Below are 23,613 nucleotides of genomic sequence, written 5' to 3'. Positions count from 1 at the left end.
TCAGAGCTGGTATATTTTGTGTCTCCAGGTTATTATCCATATAGTGACACTTCTCCAATTTGTGCCTTTCTTTGTGTCTTAAGTGTCCAATAGGACAAAAATATCCTTCTCTATTCTTAGCATCTTCTGGAACCTCAGAATTTTGAAAATGGGGAATTAATTTTTTCAGATAGATCAAAGGCCTTTAAAAACCCTGTTTTGGTCTTGGCTGGTGTGGCTCAGTGGACTGAGTGCCAGCCTGTGAATCAAAGGGTTGCTGGTTCGATTCCCAGTCTAGGGCAAATGCCTGAGTTGCAGTCCAGGTCCCCACTAGGGGGCACCTGAGAAGCAACCACACATTGATGTTTCTTTCTCTTTCTCCTTCCCTTCTCTCTCTAAAAAATCAATCAATCAATAAAACTCCTGTTTTGTTTTTAAAGATTTTATTTATTTTTCAAGAGAGGGGATGAGAGGGAGAAAGAAAGGGAGGGAGAGAAACACGGACCTGTTCCACAACCCGGGACGTGCCTTGATCGGGAATCAAACCGGGGACCTTTCAGTTTGTAGGCTGGCACTCAATCCACTGAACCACACCAGCCAGGGCTAAAAAAAAACCCCTCTTTGAAATATATTGTTTACTCTTGGCAAAATCCTGGTTAAAAGTGGGCAAGATGGTAACCAAATATTTAAAAATATGCAAAAGCACCAATTCCAGCTCATTTTAGGAGTGCCAATATTTCTCAGAGCACACCTACTCTAACTATACTTCAGTTCTGAAATCAGAACATGGAAAAAATAAAAATGAATGATTCTATTTGTTATGACATAAGACAAATTATGTTGTGGGAGAAAATAATTTGCTATAAAGTACAAAATGTTTTAATATTTATATCTTATAATAAAACCATGGCATGTTTATAAATACTATGAAGCATTTTTTACAAGGGGCCACTGCTGACAACTGAAAAAACGCAATAAATATGCACGGACACACTGAGTAGGAAATATACATCTTGATTTTATAATCGTGTGTGCTTTATTTTTTACACAAATGGAATGGAAGTGTCGAATATTTACACTTAACAGGAGTGTACGCTGTGCAGTGTCTCTGTAACCCCAGCCCAGGCGAGGAGCGATTCCCCTCTCTCCCTCCCACACTACAGCTCAGCAGAGCAACGTCCGTCAGAGAGAAGCACAACACTCATATTGAAAGGCTCTAACGGGTACAGCCTGGTGCACTCAGAAGTGAAGACACACTTAGGAAACACAAATTTGAAAGGGAGAAAAGTTTGCCATCCCATTGGGTGTCAACCTTGCCATTTGGTTATCTGTCCTCATGAGTTGCTAGGGGGATTCTGAATTCTGTCTTTTGGATGATCTTTGCCTAAATCGTCCACCTGTCTTAGCTTGTCCTCAGCTGTTACAAGAAACTGCACAGCTGTACAAGACATGATTTCTAAAGCACACTTTTCAGTGAGGAAGAATATTTACAGACTGGAGCGTGTGGGTGGGTTTCCATCCACATTCATTCATACCCAATGCAGTATGTGTATACAGGATATACATACCACATATACCATATGTATGCCTAAGTAAAATGTATATCCACAGAATTCTCTATGGAGTCCTCTGACAAATCAGTTGTCACAGGAGGTACTCAATATGTTTTAAGGGAAATGCCCCACCTTTCCCCCTAGAAGTGACAAATTACTATGATAAACTTAGGAATTAGCTTGAGTCTTTGACTTAAATATTTTTGTACAAATTTGGGCAGGACCAAAACAGGAAAAAAAGATGTTATTTCACCAGCGAGTCCGTTCAATCTCACCAGAGCAATCACCAGTTGAAAAGCAGAGGGGGCTTCACATAAAAATGGGAAAAAGAAAGCTTATGAATGGGAAAAAATGTCTCTCTCCAAAGCAAGGCGATGGCATGGCTTCAATGAGAAGGAGGAGTTTTGCTGTCAGAATAAATGTTGGGGCCAGCATCTGCCTTTATTGAAAGGAGGTGTCCTTAGAGCCACAGGTGGTGCTGGGAGTGGGCTCACTTTGGACCAGCCTCCTGGCAGAGGGGCACCCAGGTGCCAGCAGAGCCCAGAGCACGTGCATCGTCACTGCCAGGCAGTGGTGCAGGCTGGCTCCTGGGCTGGAGCTGCTCCAGGTCAGGACCTCACGCTCAGCTTTGCTTTCTGGGCTGCGTAGGTGAAACGGTGACCTGAAGTACTTGTGTCATTAGTCCAGCCTATGGACTTGCTGTCAGAATCAGCCATGAGCCCTTATAGGACAGAAAAGTGAAGAAATAGGGTATGGGAGAGGAGATGAATAGAGGAGTGAGAAAAAGAGAAGGGTAAAGGAGGGGACAGAGGAATAAGAAGGAGAAAGACTGAGAATAAAGTAGAGAATAAAGAGGTGAATAATAAAGGGGAGGGAGTAAGGGAGAGTTACAGGAAAGTCAACAACTTAGAGAAGACAGCAAGAAAGGGTAAAAGGCGAGGTAATAAAAAGAGCTATGTAATGGGATAGAAAGTGGAAGGGGAAAGCAGAGGAAGAATGAGAAAGAACCAGAGGTGGGAGCCAGAAAAGTGGATTGGAGTCCCTCCCTGGCTTGGAGTCCTGAAGGGCTGGCGGTAGGATCTAAGACAGCTCACAGACACCTGAGTGCGGCTTCGTCAAGGTGGGCTCACTAAACAGAGAGAGCCAACCCAAGAACTTGGGGCTGGGAGGAAAGGCCTGCAAAGAGATGCCCAACAAATCCCAGGGGAGAAGAGCGAAAACAAATGCCCCTGCAATTAGCTGACAAATGGGATTCTAAATTTGGTAAAGCTGAGACCCCCCGTGGTGCTACACATTGTACCAGAGCATGAAAAATAGCACCAGTGACACGATCTGGCACTTTCCCGAAAGGGCCCAGCGTGTGAAGGTGACATTGCGCCCCCAGCAAGCCTTCAGGTTGGAGAGAGCTCCGGACAAAGTTTGCAGTGTTAGCACCAGTCTGGCCCCAGGCTCCAGGTGCATTTGCACCAGATGTAATCTGGGTAACTCTTGTGCCATTTCCACACCAGTCGTCAGGTTTGCTGCAAAATACACCAGTTCATTGGAGCCATAGAGACCTCAACATGGGGAAGCGCAAGACAACACAATAAACAGAGGCATAAGTTCTATAGGAAAAGACCCTCTCACCAATTTGCTTGGTGATTCTTCAAGCAATATATATGTATATATATTTATATAAATCTACATAAAAAAATCAGTGCAAATGCCAATTCTAATCTGAAAGCATCTACACTAGGAAAATAAATAATTATATTACTACAAAACCAAGGGTTGGTGGTTCAATTTGATTGTACTCAGCCACAGCAATACTTAATAGTAAATGGAAAGCACATCACAAGACCCGCGGAAACATCTACTCATTAATGACAGTCCTCTAAATAAATGGTTGCATGCTCAGTTGAGAAACCAAAGAAGTTATCATGGTGGCCTAAAAATAGAGCTGGGATCAGGAATGGCATTCTGGTGGCAGAAAACTCCTGGGAGCAATACTGATGAAAGTAGACCTCAACCTCAAGCTGGCAAATGGCAAACACGGTCACATCTTTAACATTTTGAGCAATCTAAGGACATTTTGAGAAATTTAACTTTCATCAGAGGGAAAATACATTGCCAGCCCTTCCATTGGCAAAGGCAGCCTCAAGACTACAAGGTAGGTGCAGAATTTTGCTTTTTTGTGTTTGTTTTGGTGACTGCAGCCAGGCAGAGTGGCATTAATATAAGATGAACAATGCCTGCTTTTGGAAAGAGACCCTCAGTCTGAGCTCTGACGTTCTTACTGTGAAGAAGCCCCATCACTGCTGATGGCTCTGTCTCTTGCTCTCCCATCCCAGCCTGCATGCTGGTTTGCTGCACAGTGTGGCAGAGTCCCTGCCAGGTCTGGATGTACCCCAGAAATAAGGCGATGGGGCTTAGTCTGGGCCTGCATAGAACCCAGAGTTGAGTGGTTATTGAGATCACAGAAAAGTCTCTCTCTAAACACCTTGGGCACAGGCAAAGCTAATGTCACCCTCAGCCCTAACCTAGGATATAGGCTTCAGGAGGTTTCTTTTTCTTTTCCATTAATCATCATTATTCTAATTGCTAAGAAATGAACTTGGTCCAGGTGCCGCCCCCAAGAAAGGCAGTTCAATTGGTTGAGCTCAAAGTCGTTAACTGTCTTTTCTTATGGTTCTATCTTCTTGCCCTGTACACAGAAACAAGTCCACAACCCTTACTCCCCAACCAGATACTTCCCTTCTCTCTGTCTTCCTCAAAGAAATAGCGTATTGTGGGACAGATCTCGCCATGACTTTAAGCCATCTCTGGCTGTTATAAAACCTCAGTTACTTGTGAAACAGACAAAAAATGTCCTAATTACTCGTGGCTGGCCAAAATACTAGATGATCCTTTAAGAATTGCATGTAAGTAACTAGGAACAAAGTTATTCAACTAGTTGCAGAGCAGGCCCAGGTTGTCTAACAAGAGGAAAGCAAAAACTTCCCTTTAGCTTGTTTGCATGAGTTTGAAAGCCATGAGCTTAAAAATGTATTAACCAAATGTCTTCCAAAAATATCCATGAGGGCAACTCATTAAAGGATGTGCTCCATGAGAGTGCATCACTAAGAGTGAAGGCAGATCATGGGAGGTAAGTCGGGGAGAAGGCTGTGTCAGACTTTGGAAGGAATTCAGATGCTCTTAATGGGTCATTGGCAATAGAAGGGAGAGTGCAACTTTCAGTTCCTGCATTTGATCATCTGCGGATAGTGCATACAGTTTGTCTTTCAATTGATTAGTCTTTACAAAATATTTCACAAAACTTTTTTAACCTATAGAAATTTGTTTCTATACATTTAATATATTTTTATTGTATAAATTATTCTCATCTTTAGTGCCTTCTTTTACTTTATAAATGGCAAAATAGACAATAAACAATCATAAAGCTAACCCCAGGTAGAATCCCCTCCTCTCAGTCAGGTCAGTCCTCCGTACACTTGCAAATTTTATGAAATGCTCGTCTTTGCAGATGCCAGTCAAAGAAACTACATACTTATCCTTCCCTGATATTATGCCGTCTCCAAAGGGACTCTTTTCTTTTCTCCTTCTTTCTTTCTTTTGCTTGATAAGAAATCAAAAGGTGTGCATAGTTATAAAATTCGAAGTGGACCAATTACAGATGTAGGTAATGGGAAGGTCGGTGAAGTTCAAGTGCTGGCAACTTTTCTTTAAAGCAAAAAACACAGAGAGCTCAGCGGCTAAGTCAGCTCTGGACATCTGCTGGGTGAGGAGGCTGCCCAGCTCTTGGGCACGAAGCCCGTCAGAGGTTCATCCCTACACCTGGCCCCTTGAGCAAACCAAAGCCTTCCTGCATACTGCAGTGTCTTCTGTCCCACCCTTCGGCCCCTCCGTTTCCTTCATGGCTTCACACAGTTTGTGTTGTACATTCATAAGAATTCACATTGACTGCAAAAACATAAATGCAACAAAAACATAAAAGCCTCCAAATAGTATATTATATATATTTTGCTCTTCTAAATGCTCTTCTGTCGTTGTCAGAGGTGCGGTAGCTAATTTATAACTTTTCCTTTGAGGGGATCCAGATGAAAGGCCCAGACTGCTCCTCAATAACAAGCTTGCACTGGTTATATATATCTTCTAAGGTGTCTCCTTGGACAATAGCTAGAACAGAAGCAAATGCTGGAGTTAGGGCTCCTCATCAAGTACACAGCAGAGGCTCAAAGCAGTGATGCACAAACTCGTCAGGAAGCTTAACATTACTTTAATAAGGAAAAGCAGAAAATTTACTTAAGCAAGGTCACATCAATGATTAAAAAAATGCTTTCAAGGCATGTTCTGGATCAGTAATAAATGCACCACAGTCTTTTTACTTTCTAAATGTGTGTCCATTATTTTGGTCAATGAACCATTCATGTATTTACATTTTATGGCGGTCTACCCTGGGCTAGATCCTGTGCTAGGCATCAATCAACTCTTCAGGCTGAGCTCCCCATTTATGAAAGAAAGGGGGCCTTATATTTTTGTAGTGTACTTACTTTGTCAGGGACAGAAATTCATATATTTTAGACACAGAGAAAATGATGACATTTTTGGAAGAAACTTTAGTTAACTTTCTCAACCCCCAAAAGCTTTGTAAGGAAACCCCATTCATTCTCTAAGAACCAAGTAAAATGGAATTTTACCCTATATACTCATATTGAGAATATCCTGTGGTAACTACTTATAAGAAACACATATAGGAGGAAGCATAAATGAACTGCTAAACTGTGTGTTACCTAAAATGCCAAGTCAGTTAGAGTAGATTTAAGTACATTTCATTATCTCCTTTACAGCAAAGCTGTCTTGTAGCTAGATCTCTGAAACATGTCAGCACTCTACTTATGACAGAACTTAGACACAGATTGCTATTGGAACATGGTTTAGATTTTCAAAACAATCCTCAGAACATATTGATTACTGTATTTTATTCCTGAATATAAGCCACTGTCAAATACACATTGTTTTGATTTGGTGGTCCTATCTAGATGCTCTTTCAGAATGAAATATAACTCATATCTTTGTTACTGATTGAAATTTTACTTAAGATTATTCGATTCAGTATATTTGAAAACTGCTAAGCCACTGATGGTTTTCAATTCTGAATAAGATAAAAAATATCTAACTTCACAAAATATCTAACTTTATATAAAATATCTAACTTCTAACTATCTACCTTCACAGGAGGGAAGTTCTTGTTTTCAAACTATCCACTGTAAGGCAAATTCTACAAATGTTGCTCACTCTTTGTATTTGATCAATGTTTCATAAAAATATACAAGAGAGAACCCAGAATACGCAAGACACGAAAATCTTCCTTTATTCCCCAATTTTCAAGTTTCCAAGAAATATTTAAAAAGAAAAAAAAATGCTTTGCCTTAAGACTTGAAGGGGAATTAATAGAAACAAGGGAAGTTGTTTGTTTTTTATGCATAAAAACTTTTTTGTGTTTTTTTCTATTACCATTTAGTTCCCTTATGTTCCTCTCCCCAAGTGTTTTAAGACTGTTGTTCACATGTGCTAATGAGGAGACAGGCCCCCAGTCACTGACGCAGAGGATGGCAGCCCTGAGGTTACTGTTCAAGGCTGTCTGCTTTGGACACTACACATTTTGAGGCCTAAAAGTTTATTTTTCAAGTTTTCTGATGACACCAGGGAGGTTGTTTAATGAAGTATCAATGCCTAAAATATCCTTAATAGCAGGAGACAGCTCAGTGGCATCTGCTGTCGCTGGTTTTAGATAGGGCCGCTAGGAACCTGGAAGCTGGCTGCAGCTTCATTCAGAGCAGGGAGGACCCAGAGTCTGAAGCCAGTGGGTGAAGCAGAGGGGAAGGAGGGGTTCTCAGGAGGGAGGTTTTAGGGGCAATATACTAGGCCCTCATTTATGCCAAATGTTAGGCAATTTTTCTCTTTTATTACAGTTCAAAGATAAATGAACTTCCCTGGACTAGACTTATTGGGGTGATCACTTTGTAAGTTATATAAATGTCTAGTCACTATGTTATACACTTGAAACTAATATAATATTGCACAGGGTGGGACAAAAACAGGTTTATAGTTGTGAGTACACAAAATGCAGTTTATTCTTGTATTATTAATGATTAATTATTATATTATTTTCCATATGAACACCTGTAAACCTATTTTTGCCCCACCCTGTATGTCAACTGCAATTGAAAATTAAATAAAACAAAACAAGAACTTACCTGTAAAATATTCTCCAAATTCTTGTTCTAGCTTAATTGCACGGTCGTAGGTTTTCTTGGCCTGTTCCTCTGTTAGACGCTTGTTCATCTCCCTGCGAAAATGAAGGTTTAGTATTAGACCACACAGGGACTATCCAAAGCCTGAAAAATTAAAATGCCTGACAAAAATGAATCCTGCAGGAAGCCTAGTGTAATCTTAGCTGCAGCTTCCTAGTTTTCATCTGGGACTCCTCTTTGCTGGAATAATCTTAGCAACGAGGACTCCCTCCCAGGGAGCCCACTCTTCTTAGAGGGCAGTCTCTTGGTGCCACACTGGACTGAAGCAGAATCCATCTCCCTTTGATTTCTAGTTACTGGCCCTGTTCTGCCCTCTGCAGTATCATAGGGTAGAGCTGAACTTACTTCACGACAGACACTAAGGTCTTTAAATCAAGCTTTCCTGTGTCCCTTGACATTTCCGCTCCTTCAGAATAAACTGTCCTACTTCCTTTACCCATTCTCTCCACGGTCATTGACTTCCAAATCCTAACCTTTCTGGTCATCCTTCCTTGGTCTTTGTTCTAGTCTATCTTGACCTCTGTTAAATGTGGGCCGTAGAAGTGAACAGACTCTTCCAGGGGTGGTCTGTGGGAGAAGAGATGGCCAGAGGGAAGGCACATCACAACATCGGGGACCTTATTACATCTGACATAACACAACTTGACGTTCTAGGGTCCAGACTGTGCAGAAGGTTCTGATTTCTTGACTTCCCCATCTTCCCCAAAGACTGCTGCTCATCTGCAATGTGCAGCTGAAAAACATGTGGAGTGGAGAAGCACAGAAAATGCTTCCCGGGAATCACAGGGGACGTGACAGGCCTCTTAGGCATGTATATCTTTCAGGCTGAGGGGCATTCTGCAGCTCTTGCTGTTCAGCTTCCACAAATGGCAAGCCACGTCTGTAGCAATCAGAGCCCTGAAATTTCTCTGTTTTTATAATCAGATGGAACCTCAAGGAGCTGCTGGAGAAGGCTTGAATTAAAATGAACACAGAGGGAATGTAACAATCAAAAGCACAGGGACAAAAATGTTTTCAAATAGACTATAGGCAAGTAATATCAAATAGTGAGCCAGGATAGATGGGCTTGTTGAGGAAGAGTCTCCAAAGAGTCTCCTTTGTTTATTTTTGCTCTGATAGAATGGGCTGCAAAGGATTATGCCTGAGATTCTCTGTCTCTTTCTTCTGTCACCATTGTTGTATCATTAATTGTATATAAATGCTACTTAATCATTGTAAGTTTATTTAAGTCCAACCTAGTCTCAAGGACAAACTGAGGTGAGAGAAAAATGGGAAATAACCTAACCTACTGATTCCTAACCAGTGGCAGCTTTATCTTTCCATGTCCTCTGGTGTTAATTTTTTTGCCTGCCAAATTGCACTTATTAAATACAAATTATTTTATATTTCCATTTTTTTCTAAATTGAAGTCATTTTATTAATCTAAGGCTGCAATCATTGCCTCTGATCATCATAATAATATCAGTGCTACTGCACTGGGCTGATAAGAGTCCAGCCAAGAGTGGAGACATTTTAGTTGGCCCATCAGGATGCAACACAGGTGCACATAGAATTTCGGAAGCATTGCCACTTAGCAAGCCAGAGGTCTGGGTCTGGAACGTGTGGTCTTAGTCAATTCCTTTTTTTCGGAGCAAGTACCTGAGCTCTGAAGTAGTAGAGACTTGCCTAAGGTTGCACATTTAATAAAGAGTAAGTCTGATGCAAGAACACAGAGTTGTTTTTTTTTTAAACCAACTTTTAGTCAAACAGGATTTCCATTACACCAAAGTCTTTCTTTCAAAAGAGGTTATTTGGAAAAAAAAACAAACAAACTAAAGGCAGACATTAACATGACTCTGGACAGGATGCTAGTGGCTATAATAACAAAGTGAAAAGTTCCTGATTTCTTGTTGTTGAAATAAACACATTTAGTCCTGAGGATGGGTGTTTATAATCCTCCTTCCAAGCAGCATGGGCCCTAGAAGTTGTGAGAGGTTGTAACTCCTGGGTGCAGAAGATACTGGGCTAAAGCAAAGGATATGTTCTAGAGAAAGGCAGAGGTTTGCTCTGGATGTCAAGAAATGTAGCCCGGAATCTTCCTTGATCTCCCTGGCACATGCTAGTCTGTTTTCTCTGGATTACCTTTGTGCTTTTTGTAGCAATGACTGAATTTAGGATTTTAATTCTCCAATATATGAATTTGCTTTGTCTTTTGCCTAACCTACTAGTTTTTTGAAGGCAGAGACTATGTATAGCTTATTCATCAGTATGTGGCAAAGAGCCTGACTCAACACATTGAATAAATAGGTGAATGAATGAATGAGTGAATGAATGAACAGCTAAACATATACATATAATTCTGTTACAGTTGAAGACAGAAGTGAATACAGGCCATCACAGGAGCAAAAAGGTAAAAGCAGATTGAGGCTGGCAAGGTGAAGAAACACAGGAAAGTTTCTCATTGGCACAGGGTAGGGTGGAGGACAGAAGTCACAGGCAGCACACTATAAAAAGAACATCTCTTCCATACACACCCCTGATTTCATGCTTCTCTGAAGAGTCAGCTGTGTGTGTGCTAACGGGCTCAATGCTTTGATGTGGAAGATGCGCTTGAGAAATAATGTGTGTGATGATGTATCAATGCCTAAATGTGACAGCAGCCATGCCCGTGTTCCAGCTGACCTGGCCTTCACTCTCTCTGTGGAATGAGCAATTCAGGGCGCCTTTGCTCCTGAAGTAAAACCCTTGGAAAAGTGAACTGGAAAGTAAACATGCAACATTTATGAACAAGGGCACATTGCTTGGCATGTCACCCTTACTGCTCTGGAGACCTATGGATGTGGCTGCAGCCACTTCTGCCAGATTCACTGTCCTCAGGGAGGAATCCAACCTTCAGAGTGTTTAATTTTCCTTGGTGATAAGTGGCTGTGACAATGCCCTCAGGCAAAACTAAATAAGTCATCTCATAGTTGTGGAAGGAAGTAGACCTTCTCCTGCTGAGCACCAGATGGGACTGTCTCCCAATATCACGGGGAACCAAATGTGCAACTGCTGTTTCTCCCTCAGGCTTCACTAGCTGGGAAGCCATTTATCCTGCTGTGTGTTGATGATGTGAGACTTATTTTTCTATTCATAAAACAGGCTTTTAAGATGCTGTTCCCAGGATGTGAGGGTCATTTTTCTATTCTTCTTATTAATGTTAGCATTGCTAAAAATATTTATGAGGCTCTTCACAGATTATAAATTACTTTTACATAATGAAATTTGTGGTTGCTTAATTCATTTTGTGTAATGCCCCACACAGTGTCCTACATGAGGAGAAATTTAATACATGCTATCAGGGATAATATGATAGCAAGAACCATTATTTTATTGTTAACACATATTTTTTCATGTGACATCTATGGGCAAAGCTCTTTATGTTAAATTTTAATACCTACATTCACAAAATTCATGGGGCTGAATTGTGGGCAACCTCCTGATTTTATTTTTTCACCCTGGTAAAAACTTTGGCCATCTTTTATTTATGAGAATATAGTCTGCTTTTAAGATATTACTCTGGCAATTTCCCCAGAGACCCATGTTGTATTTATTTAATTCTCTTAGGTTGTAATTCCAGCTACTGCAGCTTGCTTCATTTCTTCATCCTCAGAAAGATGGCAGAGCAGTTAGCTGATATCCTCTGCAAGTAACTGCTCTCACCTCCAGGATTAAGTAATTTCTTTGATCTTTCCATGAGCACTGTTACTGTTCTCCAGCACTTTGTGGTTCATTCCTGTAACCTGTCAAATACTCTGAGGTCCTGAGGCCCAAATGGAGGTATATTTGAGAAAAGCTCTTGCAACAGACACGCTAGCATTAACTCTTGCAATCTTTTGGAAGAGCTACTGTACAGTTCATGTGTTTTATGGTGATAAAATAGCTTTATTCCAATATAAGAAAATACCTTGAAATATTTTATAGCAATAATAGCTACTGTTTAATGAGTGCTTACTATATGCCAAAGACTGTATAAAGAACTTCATGTTCACGATCTTGTCTAGCTTTACACTAGCTCTATGAGGTACGTGCTCTTAATGTGTCTAGCATAGAGGTGAGGACATAAAGGTCACAGAACTGATCATTTGCAAATCAAAGAACCAACCCTGGCCTGACCAGTCTTCAAGTCCCTGCTCTTTGTCTCTCTGCTCTGCTACCTTTGTGTCTACCTCTGCTACTTTTATGTCTACTGGAGCCTCATCTATGTGAGGGAGTTGTCTATAAAGTAGCACCAACAATTTCTATCAAATTGACTAAGAAACTGTGTTACTTTATAGTCAGATCAGAAATATCTGCACAATTTATTTAGTGAATTTGAAGGAAGATATTTTACAAGTCCTCTGAAAAATAAAATAATAAAAAAATCACGCATTTTCCCTTGTTCATAAATGCACACAAGTATGGAGCTGTTGGTTTAAAAGTAATAGGTATTTTACTGCCAAACCATGAAGAAAACTCCCTAGTAAGGACAGTGGTCTATATTCATGAGGTTCTAATTAAGGAACGTAAGAATTCTATGACACAACAAAATGAAATGCCAATGAAAAGCATCCAAAACATTGTCTGCTCCTTCTATAAGGACCCACATGTTTAAAAAAGATTTACCAGTGGAACTGATCTCACAAGTAAGAGACAATTCCAAGACGATACTACCTGTCATTTGGAAAACAAAACCATACAACCAAACCAAATTAAATCGACATGCCTTCAAAACAACACAACAGCAAAACAAAACAATCACCCACACAGAAAACAACTTGTGAAATGAAAATAAAAGTAAAGAAACATTAGTGAAGACATTTTAAGGAATCACTGACATTATGTCTGTAGTGGCTCAAAAACTTTAATTTTGCTTTTAAAAAAGGGAACGCTTAAAAAATCAACACTGGCATCTCCCATTTGTAAGCATTTGTGACAGAACTGTTAGCAATGTGCTGTGTCGTATGGAACAGGGGGCCGGATGAAGACCTCCAGTGGCCTCCACTTACATGAGAGGTTCCAGAGACTTGGGCTTAATGAAGATGGCAATGGGATAGAGCTGGGCAACTTGTAACCTCTTGATAGCATTTCCTGATACGTCTAGTATACAGTGTTTGCCCTGGTAGAAAGAGAAGAAAAATATGGAGTTAATCCAGAAAAAGTGATCATAATGCAAACCCACTAAAAATAATGTAAGTGTGTTTTAAGGGAAGATAAGGATGATGGATTTCTGAGGGTTGAAAGGATCACTGGAAAGCACAAGTAAAAGCTGATACGCAAGTCATCACTGAAAGCTTGCCGTGACATATTTATTAACCCCTCGGTGAGTGTCTGCCACTGGGACAGACAGTCTGCATGTGTTATCTCAGTTAACTTGGTTTTCTTAAATAAAGACCCAGTGCTTTGTGCAAAGAAGACATGTAGCCATGTGGAATGTGACTGTGTCTATTCTCATAAAGCTCATAAACTGTCTCTGAAGACAACGGTCAAGAAGAAATTCTCAGAGCTACAAGGTAGGTATTAGTAACCACATTTTACAGAAGAGAAAACTAAGGCTTAGAAATATTAACTAACTTGCACAAAGTCTCAGTGTTAGGAGGACTGAGACAAAAGTCTTGAGCACTCACAGAATTGTTGGAATAAACAGACACCTTGTTGTCTTGCCCTGCCTGATGTTAAATTTGGAGACATTGTAATCATGTGAATTTAGAACAGTTTCATAAACATTTGCTGAGCGCTCATATGTATCCTGACCTTGAAATGCTCAGTCTAGCAGAGGACGCTCACAAGAAGAGTCACCTTAAATATTGTATCTTGAATGCTGAGAGGCTTGCATGGGTTATGTAAATTTCTTGTTTGTTAAGGAACAAAAACCCTATTACATTATAGCACACCTCATTTGACTTGGCTTCCACTGCAATGAGTGCTCAGAGCAAGAAGTTGCTTTACAGAGTATTTCTGGAAAAGTAGATATATTTACCACGCATCATATTCTACCTCCTGGAGAGAAATGGCCTCATTACTCTGATGCTACCAGAACTTTACACAAGAAGAGAAAACGCTTAGCATGCAGATAGATACAGTCCTAAATCAACAATAGGGAATAAAAACTCATCTATAATACTTCAGTGAAAATGAACAGAGTCCATGAATACTTGAGAAACAGGTATATAATAGGAGAAACACACTAAGATGGTTCAAGCCTTTGTCACTTAAGCAATAAATTCGAAGCGTGCTCTCTGTGAAGTATAGCAGCTACAGGAAATTTCTAAGTGCAATTTGATTATTCACCAACCAGAACATTTCAAGTTAACAAAGGTGTATCTATAAGTTCAAAGAGGAAAATAGATACAGTTACCCAGGAAACTGATTACAAACAGCATGATATAGAGGGAAGTAGATGCGACTTCTCAGTGTATTCTTAGATGGATATTAAAATTTCTTATTTAGTTTTTGTACCCGTACATGAGCAAGGGGAAGACAAGGATGTATCAAATGAATTCAACCCAACAAATATCAACCATATCACAAATATAACTGGCTCTTAACTCTTTTTTTTCCTCCTATGAAATTAATCCTCTATTGACAGATCAGGATCTCTCTATAGGCAGTTCTTAAAGCCACACTCAAGTGCCTTCCTATCCTATTCTGTTTTGAACATTCTCTCCTTTTCCAGGTCCTTACAATTATCAGCAGGAAGGCAATGGAGCGTCTATACCTGCTTTAAGCTGGAATTTTGCCAGCAGCAGAGTAGGTGGTCCTACCTGTCTACCCTTCCATCATGAGGATCTTAAGTTTTCAGTGAGATAAGATGTTAACTCCTGCTAATAAAAGGAATTGAGAATGTTGGTCTAAACGAGGAAGAGCAATGAAGCTTCCCTAACAAAGTCAATGTTGTTTACTGGGACCAAAGTCAAGGACAAAGTGAAGCTTCATAAACTTCAAGCTGTTAGATGCCTTTAGGTTTATACTCCACCCATTCCCCCTCAAGTCACTCAGCTTATTTTACTGAGATTAGAACACAGACTAAGGACCATGCTCAGGTCATTAGTATAAGGAATATTTAATCAAAATTTTCCACTGTAACCAGGAAAGAGTAATGACCAAAATATACAGTTTGCCACCTGTGACCCTTCTTCAAGGGAGGTGTGGGATGATTGGTGAACATACCCGTTCTGCTACAAATCTCACAGACTGCACACTGGTTCCGTATAAGTTGTCGTTGTACTGGCCAGCTTCGATAAACTTGTGCTCTTGGATGTCTTTCTCCATCTGCTCTCTGGAAATGACAAAGTGATAGTCTCTGCCATCCACCTCATAGTCACGCTTTGGCCTTGTAGTATCTTTATAAAACAAGAAACAATACAATTAAGGCTATATAAGTATACTCATAAACTTTTTTTATACTTACTTTCTTCACCACACCTCCAACACAGGTATATAAAATTATGTAATATGAAGCCCATAGTAACAGGTATCAGTCGTAGCCTCCTACTAGAAATAACTATAAAGCTAGACAAAATATATGGAAAGCTATTTTCAGGTGCTAGACAACAGGCAGTGCAGGGCTGTGATTCTTGCAAGAGAAACACATAAAGGGGAATACACTCATCCACATTCATTTCTGAATGGAGAGTCTAGAGGTCATAGAGTGGTCCCAGAAAGGTCACAATTTGGAAGGCTGCTCTAGACCCATTCTCAGCAAGTCATCAATGGAAGAAGCTGATCTGTAGTAAATTATTGCCTGCTAGAACAAAATTTAATGTTTTATAAAGTAAAATAACAAAATGCAGACTCTCAGTAATGTAGTATTACAATGTCCAGCACACAACAAAAAATTATGGGACAAGCACTGAAGCAAGAAAATGTGTCATGTAACCAGGAACAGAAAAAAGGACATATAGTGTAAATATATTCAGGAATTTTAAAAGATGTAACATTAGATCATCACAAATAAGGTGGGACTGAAGGTCATCAACTCTAATTATGGTGAGAGGTGGCTAGACTTCTTTGTAGAAGAGAAGAGGAAACAATCTCTTAATATAAATAAAAAATGTTAATATATTTCCAGTCTTTGACTTAGCTATGCTATTTCTAGAAATCTATTTTGAAATTATCAAAACATATACTATTTTATCCTTAAAGATGTTCATTTATATTAGTTTATGTTATAAATGAATATAACATTTAGTTATAATTCATAATAGTGACAAGTAAAGAAAAAGCAAAATATGCATAAAGGAAGAATGCTTAATTATGACATAATAATCATTTAAAATAGTTATATAAAAGATGAAATAATATTAAGCAAAAAAACCTGTATATATCTAACATGTACCGAACCACAGAAGAAAATGCACATATAAGAAAGAACGAATAGATGGAAATCTAAGAAAATATTAATAATGATGTTATCTCTGGGTGCTGTGTGGGATTCTGTATGTTTTTTACTTTCTTGCTTAACTTTATTTTTAGCATTTTCCAAGTTTTGTACAATAATCATGTGTTTATTATCATAATATAGTGCTATTAATTAAAAAAAGAGTAAGAGAAGGGTGAGCAAGGTTGAGGAAAAAATAAAAATCTTGCTTAAGGACTGTTTTTCCTTTCCTTTCAGAAAGGAGGAACAAAGCGGAAGTTGCTATGCCTGGACTAGGGTTCGACTTGACCATCTCTATCTAAAGTCTTCCTCGGGACAGGCTCCACGCAGGATGTCCTCTCAGAGCCCTCATGGGGAACAGTCTCCTGAGGGACAGCAGTCATCCCAGTTCCCTCTGTCCTTGTACTGCACACACACAGCTCCTGCCACTTTTGTGCACTCCAGGTGACATGTGCAGTACTGAAATGGAAGAGACTGCAAAGCAGAGAGCTTAAAAAATGAAGAGTGAGAAATATTTATTGGGGTCAGATTTAAGAGCTCAGTTATCTAATACATTAAAATTTTCTGGTGGGTCTTCCTACGTACACAGAAGGCGTGTCTATGCATTGCGATGTGACAGTGGGAGTAGAGATGGAAGTGGGTGACTGGGGAAGTACACTGGGATGGAAGCAGGGAGAGCAGATAGGATTTTACAGGGCTCTGCTCCGAGAGATGAAGAGGCCTGACAGTTGTCCATAACGACAAGAAAGATTAAAAGTCAATAATGGTCTAGAGGGTAGGCAAATTAAAGTTGCATACACCTGGTTTGTCTTTATCCTCCCCACACCTGGGACTCTTAAAACACAGAGGAAAAGCTATTTTATTTTTGGATTGACACATGGCCCTAAGTCATCTTGAGATGCTTTTAACTTACGGCTTTATTTTTGATCTCTCTTATTCAATGGGAAAAGATGCTTTAGTGGCATTTCAATCAATATATGAGAACATGTTGATACCTATCAATAATCCTATGAATTTTAAATGCTACTGCAATTACAAAGGATTCATTCTGTCTTCTTGGGGAGCACAATCAGTTTGGAGAACATATGATACTCACTAAACAGAGAACAATACATAAACAGAATAGATGAAAACCATTGGGCAGAGAAAATTAAGTAAGATGCTGGGATAAAAGGTAACTGACAGTATTTGAATCAGTGGAGAGACTATTGGAAGAACAGAATTGTTTTATCATGTCAAAAGGAGCCAAGCTTTTTTTTTTCCAGAAAAAAAGAGAAAGGTTACTTACGAGGCACACAGGAGCCAAATTTGTCAGGGAATTCAGATATCAAGTCATCATTGATCCGATCCTTCATGGGGCCTAGGATGATCACTGGCCGAGTGTAGTTTACTGCAGAGGGGAAAGGAAGGTGCGGATGAGCAGAAAGACAAGGAAACAGTTGCAAAACTGTCCTTCAAGGGTGGTTCTTAAAGCCAAATTGCCAAACAGTGAGAATTGCTGGGGGCATCACTTTATTGGATAAATTGCCCAAACAGCCCTGCATGGGGAAATTGATGTTTAACATTCAGTGTGTTTGTTGGTGGTGGCTACTCTCTGGAATTTATTAACAGGAAAAAGCAACAGCAGTGTCTGTCAATGAAAAGAAGCATTGGAGGGGTTTTGTTTATTTGTAGATTCTGCCTCCACAGTGTCAAAACAACTACTGAATGTAGTCAATTCAGTGGGAGAAAAAAGATTCCAAATCAGCTGTTCGGCCATTGTTTAGATAATGACTTTAAAAAGTAATTGTTAGTAGTAATAGCAACTTATGTTTTTATAATTTCTCTTTCTCAGCTCAGAACACTTGTTTTACCCTGTGGAGCTTTCTCAATTCCTTTGCATTGTGGGGTTAGCAGGAGCTCCCAAGTTCATTTGATCCAACTCTGCATCTGATGCTTGCATTTTCTCTGCAATGTAACAGTCATTAGCTTCTGTGTAAATGCCTCCAGGAAAAGGAAACACAGGCTCCCCTAGATGGGGGCAGCCCACAGATGACCTGGATCTTAGGACAGGTCTGAGAAAAAGCCCGTCTCAATACTGAGTGGCTTTCAGTCTCCTGGGAGATTTTATCTACAACTATAGATGGGGCTCTTGAGTGACTCGGATGTGGTCCCTCCTGGCAAGGACCACACATCTGGAAGGACTGCTCCCTCCTGCTCATGGTCAGCAGTGTTTGTTGGCGATGGGGCAAAGGAAAGAGCACATGGTCTGAGGACAGCTGAGTATTAAACAGAGTTCATTTTCCTCATTCCTTCATTCTTTCCCTCCTATAATGGTGTCAGCTGTCGTGGCCTGGAAATCAGGAACCAGAGCATGCTGGGAAACTTACTTTCCTGCCTTATGACAGGCTCATAAGAAAGAATGAAGTCTTCTTGCCCTCCTGAGAAGAGAAGAAAGAAAAATTACAGTGGACTAACAACCAGTCGTACACCGTAGCTACAAGCCCTGCTCTGAAATGCAGTTAAAAGACACAGTTCAGGGTTAATTTTCCTTACTCTCTTCTTGAAGGATTCCAAAAATCCCTTCACCTTCATAAAACTGTTTAGCTCCATTATAGTGTCAGATTATTGATGGTCATACCTCTGGGGAAGGAACGGAGGCTAGTTGTCTGTAGTTCATCAGGGCAATGACCCATGAGACTGCCTTCTGTCTGACACTGAGAAATGGGGCATCATGGCCTCTCCTCACAGGGTTACTTCTTAAAACACAACCGTCTAGTTCAAGGACAGGGTCCATCCAATAGTTTGCTGCTACATTATCAGAATTTCTGGACCTTTTATTTCATCTTCTACTTTACTTTCCAAAGAAGCACATTATTGAAAAGCAAGTGCCTGCTTGTTTCATTTATGATACAAAAACTTCATCAGCATATACTACAGGACACCGAGGATTTTACTCCAATGTTAATTTGTCTGGAAAATGCTGGGTCAATTCAAGAAGATAAAAAATCAAGGAGTCCCCTGAGTCACTGGAGATAATTGCCATTAAATCTAGCCTTGAAACTTTGGGGGAAAGAAACAAGAAAGACACCGCAGTGAAAGTGTCAGCCCCTCCAATGTCATTTGCTAAGCTTTCTGATTCATTGTGGGCCTCAAGTCAACAGAGAACCATGGAAAGTAAATTGGTTTTAGGCAATTATTTTTTTTCAATCATCTGTTTTACCCAGTTAATGACCTGAGCATGAGATTAGGCTGACTCAGTCGCAAACCCCAGAAGGGTCTGCTCTTTTGTTTGTTTTAGGCCTAGGACTGACTATCCTTTGGTGGGAAGTTTAGGGCTGTTGAAAAGAACTTCCTGTCTGTTGTGTTATAAAGGAGGTGTGTGATACAAGGTAGTTTTTCCTGAAACCAAAGGGCAAGGGATATCCTCGCTGTATCTCCCCATCACCTGTCAGTCGGCCAGTGCCACATGTTCCTCCTTCAAGAGCCACAGCATCAGAACAGGTGTGTTCATTTCGTCAAAGAAGTTAATATCACAATTTGATACTAACGATTGACTTGGGGACATTAAGCAGTATGTGGATAAAGCTGTAATGTACAGATATCTTCCCTTGAGACTGAGTAGCTGGGGTTGGGTCATGGTGTATTACATGTACAAGTGTGAAAAATGGCCCCTGGCCTAAGTTGCCCTTTACCGCACCCTCAAGCAGGGCCCACTCTCAGAATGGCACCACTAGGCCAAACTGCTTCTTAAGGCATGGAGAGTGGGCTGCACTTCCGTCTGAGTCGTGTCTGCTCATGGCTTCCCCAGAAACTTCAGGGGACACTGCCACATCTAGGCAGGGGTTTGGTATGTGGAGAGTCAGATTCACATTTTTTTAATTAAAAAAAATGATTCATTTTAGTAAACAAAACTATTGGCATTTAGAGAGGCTAGGTAAAAAAAGTGATTGACAGCTAAGCCCCACTTATCTAAAGCCTGAGATGTAGAGGTTGTAGGGATTGCAAAGCTAGGTGTACAATGGCTGGGGAAAATGTATGGCTTTAGAAATAGAGGCATGGCTTTCTCAGTGTCCATGTTAGACTTTAATTTTACAGGGTGATCTAGGTGGAGTGATTAATATGTGGATGGAGAATACTAACCACTAGATAACAAATGTTTTAAACCTCAGGTGTTCCTCATGCCTCTCCACGAGACCAGGAACTCCGTAAAGGCAAGGACTGAGTTTCATTGATTACTGTGTCTCTAGTACTTAGCATACAGAAAGATGTCAGTGAATTTGCATTCTGATTTCAGCAGTAGAAAACAGGATGAGCAGTGAGGCCAGAGGCAGGTTCTACTTTGTGTTTCTGTTTATGGGCTTTCATTTTGGGAAGTGTGGTTTTTTTTTAAGTGAGTATAACCTGTTATGTTCCCACAGAAATCTCTTTCCAATGGTCTTGCAAATCATTCTGATGGAATGTTCTAAAGGCAAACCTTAAATAAGATATTTGGTGTCAGAATGCATAATTTCTGATTCAGAAAACTAGGCCAAAGCAACATAGCTTTGATCAACTTTGCTAGGCAATCCTGCAATTCTTTGTTTATCCATTGCTGTTTGGTTTATTTTCTAACTTGTACAAGACACTGCTTCGCATCCAGAGCAGTGATACTGGCAGACTGCAGTGACAACATCCCTACATCAAGGCCCATTCCGATTCTAATGACCCTGTGACAATCAGGTCCTATGTAAAGAAGTCTGTAGGGAAGCTATGGCAGCTGGTCTCACAAAATAGCTGTGAATTCAGCACCTTAAACCAATTTTCACTTTCATGTTTGAGAATGAAAAGCCCTATGGAAATGCAAAGCAGACTAAGAGGAGGAGGGGCAAAAGTCACAGCAATGAAGGAAAGGTAATGCATGCATGTATGGCACTTTCCAGGCCATAAAGAGCTTTCACAGGCATTGTGAAGTGGCTTCTATTTTTCACAGCCACTTCTTTTGAGGTACGTGCTCTGATGATAACCCATTTTACAGATGGAGAAGCTGAAACTTAGAGATCATAATGGGGCCTGTTTTCTCAGGTAATAAGTAGCAGAGTCAAAATTTAAAACCACGTCTTTCTGACTCCTCGTTGAGTATATAACACTGTCTGAAGCAGACAAGAAAGGTAGACTTCTCCGTAGGGGCTGAGATCCAGGGACAGACCTCACAAATGGCAAAAGGTGGGTTCAGACAGCCGCTGAACTGGGTCAGAGTCCATGAGAGACCACCTGCAAACACCACCTGTAAACATCAACTCTTAGAAAAATGCGGCTGTTATCTCCATAAAATAGTCATTCTTAGTAGGTTTCCTAATTTTTGTTTGGGGGTGTTGGCACTTGTAAATAACAGCTGACAAAAAGGTACCAACTATTACTTGGTCTTGTTTTTGCAGCTGAATGGCTGAGAGTGGGAAAGCAGCAGGCTGTGTGGGCGTGCCTGCAGCTGTAGAAGCTTAGCAGAGGTCTTTGCAACCATTTCTGCAAGACACCTGGTGTCTGAGCTGGAAGACGGTCACAATAAGTGGGATTCAGAGTAGGACCTTGGTGTGCCCTCATGATAGAGAAAAGCAAGCTGATTTTCTTTTAGAATTTGTGGAAACTAGAAAAGAGAGAGGAGGGAAGTGAAGACCAAGGAGAATTAATGTTCTACATTTAGTGTTTAGTGCCTGCATTTGATGATTGTTAAGAATAAATTAGGTTCTTAGAGCCACAGAAAGTTACTGTTAAGGCTTTCAAGTTTATGTGGTTCATAGACGGCGAGTGTGTAGCACATGATGCCACTGCCTACCCCATGTCTTGGACAGGCGTCACTAATGGGTCACTGCCTGCATTAACTGCTGAGCCTTAAGTTGGTGCCAGTACTTTCAGTACAACTCTTCAGGCAGATACTACTAATTGGTCAGAATTGGAATCTTGATTAAAATCTACTGGCCATCTCTGTTCTAACCCAAACAACTCATTTTACATAGGAGAGGACAGAGGTTCAAAGACTTTGAGTGATTTCTTCAAGATTACAGTGAATCTTCAAGGAATATTCAGAAGATTAAATCAGTTAATATATACAGGACCTCAACATCAGGCTTAGAACATGGTTAATGCTATGTAGATGTTGCCGCTTGCATTAATTTGATGGGGGCGGGGTGGTTGACATGCATTAGGTAAAATGTAAAGAGGCTGGGATTATAAACTATAGAGAAGAGTGGAAATGTATGAGATTCAGAATTAAAATGTCTTGGTTGGACCTACAGTACCACCTTATCAGTGAGGTATGTCACCTCTTGGAGATTCACCTTCCTCATCTGTACAATGAAGTATTACTATAAGACATATCTCACAGTTTTGTTGCAGAAATCAAATGAGAAAATAGAAGTGATGAAAAATTGCTTTATGAAAGCTAAAGAACTAGAGGAAACATAAGGGCAATACTTGAGAAGCGAAGAAGAGGGGAAGAATATGGGAGTCATTTTGACTGATTCCAGTGGAAAAGTCTTGGGTCTCCTCAATGGCCTCTCAGTTTCACTCGGATTATTTCACCAGATTCTAGTTTTGAAAATCCTACTTAGCTGATGAACACTAATGGCTTAGAAGGATAATCATGAGCTCCCTCATATCCGCAATGACATGAAGAGCTTTACTGAACTTTGAGGAAGGCAGGTCTTCAGGTGTAGAGATTTGCAAAGTCTTTGTTATGCCTATATGGTCTTTATTGCATCTCAATTCAAGGGCAATTGAAAGCTCAGCTATAAAACAACCACAAATACAAGCCAGCACTGTACTACTTTGTTGACAGACAGAAATCTGAAATTAGCCCATAATTAAGATAGTTTTGAGGTGGCATTTTGCATAATTAGACAACACGCACTGTAATTAAGTGCATTTTGGGCAGTGCTCAGTATAGTTGGATTTTGAAAAAATAATTATTCTATAATGACTGAGATGGTGCAGCAAAGCTCTGAGCTGTTTATTAGAGTTTGAGGTTTGTTTAAGTGTGTGTGTGTGAGAAAGCCTGTGTATGAGGCTTTCAATTAAGAATGTCACAACATGAAATCCCAGGATGCAGTGAGGACGTGCCCTCTGCAATTGTGAAACACAGTAGCCGGGGTCTTTGTTTCTAACCACTGGCCATTTTTAAAAGCCATTTTGTTGCCAGAGTGGACATGGTATGATTCTAAGGGCAAAAATGGCACCTGGACATCAGTGAAAGGGGGTCTTTTTAATATTTGTTGACTCTGCTATTTACAAAACATAAAGTAGTCATAATTATAGCAAGAGCCAGGAATTCAATAGAAAATGCAGCCTATTTTGATTTCAAATGGCACTTCCTGGAAACCAGGTCTGTCCCAAGCCTGTGTGCCTTTTTTCATGTCACTGCCCTGCCTGGAAGGTTTCTTCTCAACTTATCTAGCTG

The 23,613-nt window shown here is 40.2% G+C and overlaps 1 protein-coding gene across 29 annotated transcripts in view; it reads right to left on the bottom strand.

Annotated features, from left to right (window-relative positions):
- Positions 1-977: 977 nt before the first annotated feature.
- Positions 978-23,613, bottom strand: part of DLG2 (discs large MAGUK scaffold protein 2) — a 1,904,207-nt gene continuing 1,881,571 nt past the window's right edge. For 28 of the 29 annotated variants that reach the window (XM_036030122.1, XM_036030121.1, XM_036030123.1 and 25 more), the window contains 6 exons: positions 18,572-18,622; positions 17,491-17,592; positions 14,993-15,165; positions 12,832-12,941; positions 7,769-7,860; positions 978-5,687 (listed from right to left, as the gene is read on the bottom strand). In XM_036030122.1, the coding sequence (XP_035886015.1) occupies positions 5,581-5,687; positions 7,769-7,860; positions 12,832-12,941; positions 14,993-15,165; positions 17,491-17,592; positions 18,572-18,622 (635 nt within the window). In that variant the 3' untranslated portion in view covers positions 978-5,580. The remainder of the gene's footprint in view (positions 5,688-7,768; positions 7,861-12,831; positions 12,942-14,992; positions 15,166-17,490; positions 17,593-18,571; positions 18,623-23,613) is intronic. The other variant, XM_036030125.1, reaches the window with a different exon arrangement.

The sequence above is a fragment of the Phyllostomus discolor genome, chromosome 6, assembly GCF_004126475.2.
Source record: "Phyllostomus discolor isolate MPI-MPIP mPhyDis1 chromosome 6, mPhyDis1.pri.v3, whole genome shotgun sequence".
Classification (NCBI taxonomy): domain Eukaryota; kingdom Metazoa; phylum Chordata; class Mammalia; order Chiroptera; family Phyllostomidae; genus Phyllostomus; species Phyllostomus discolor.
The sequence above is the reverse complement of the archived record's forward strand: the minus strand, read 5'-3'. Positions and strand labels throughout refer to the sequence as shown.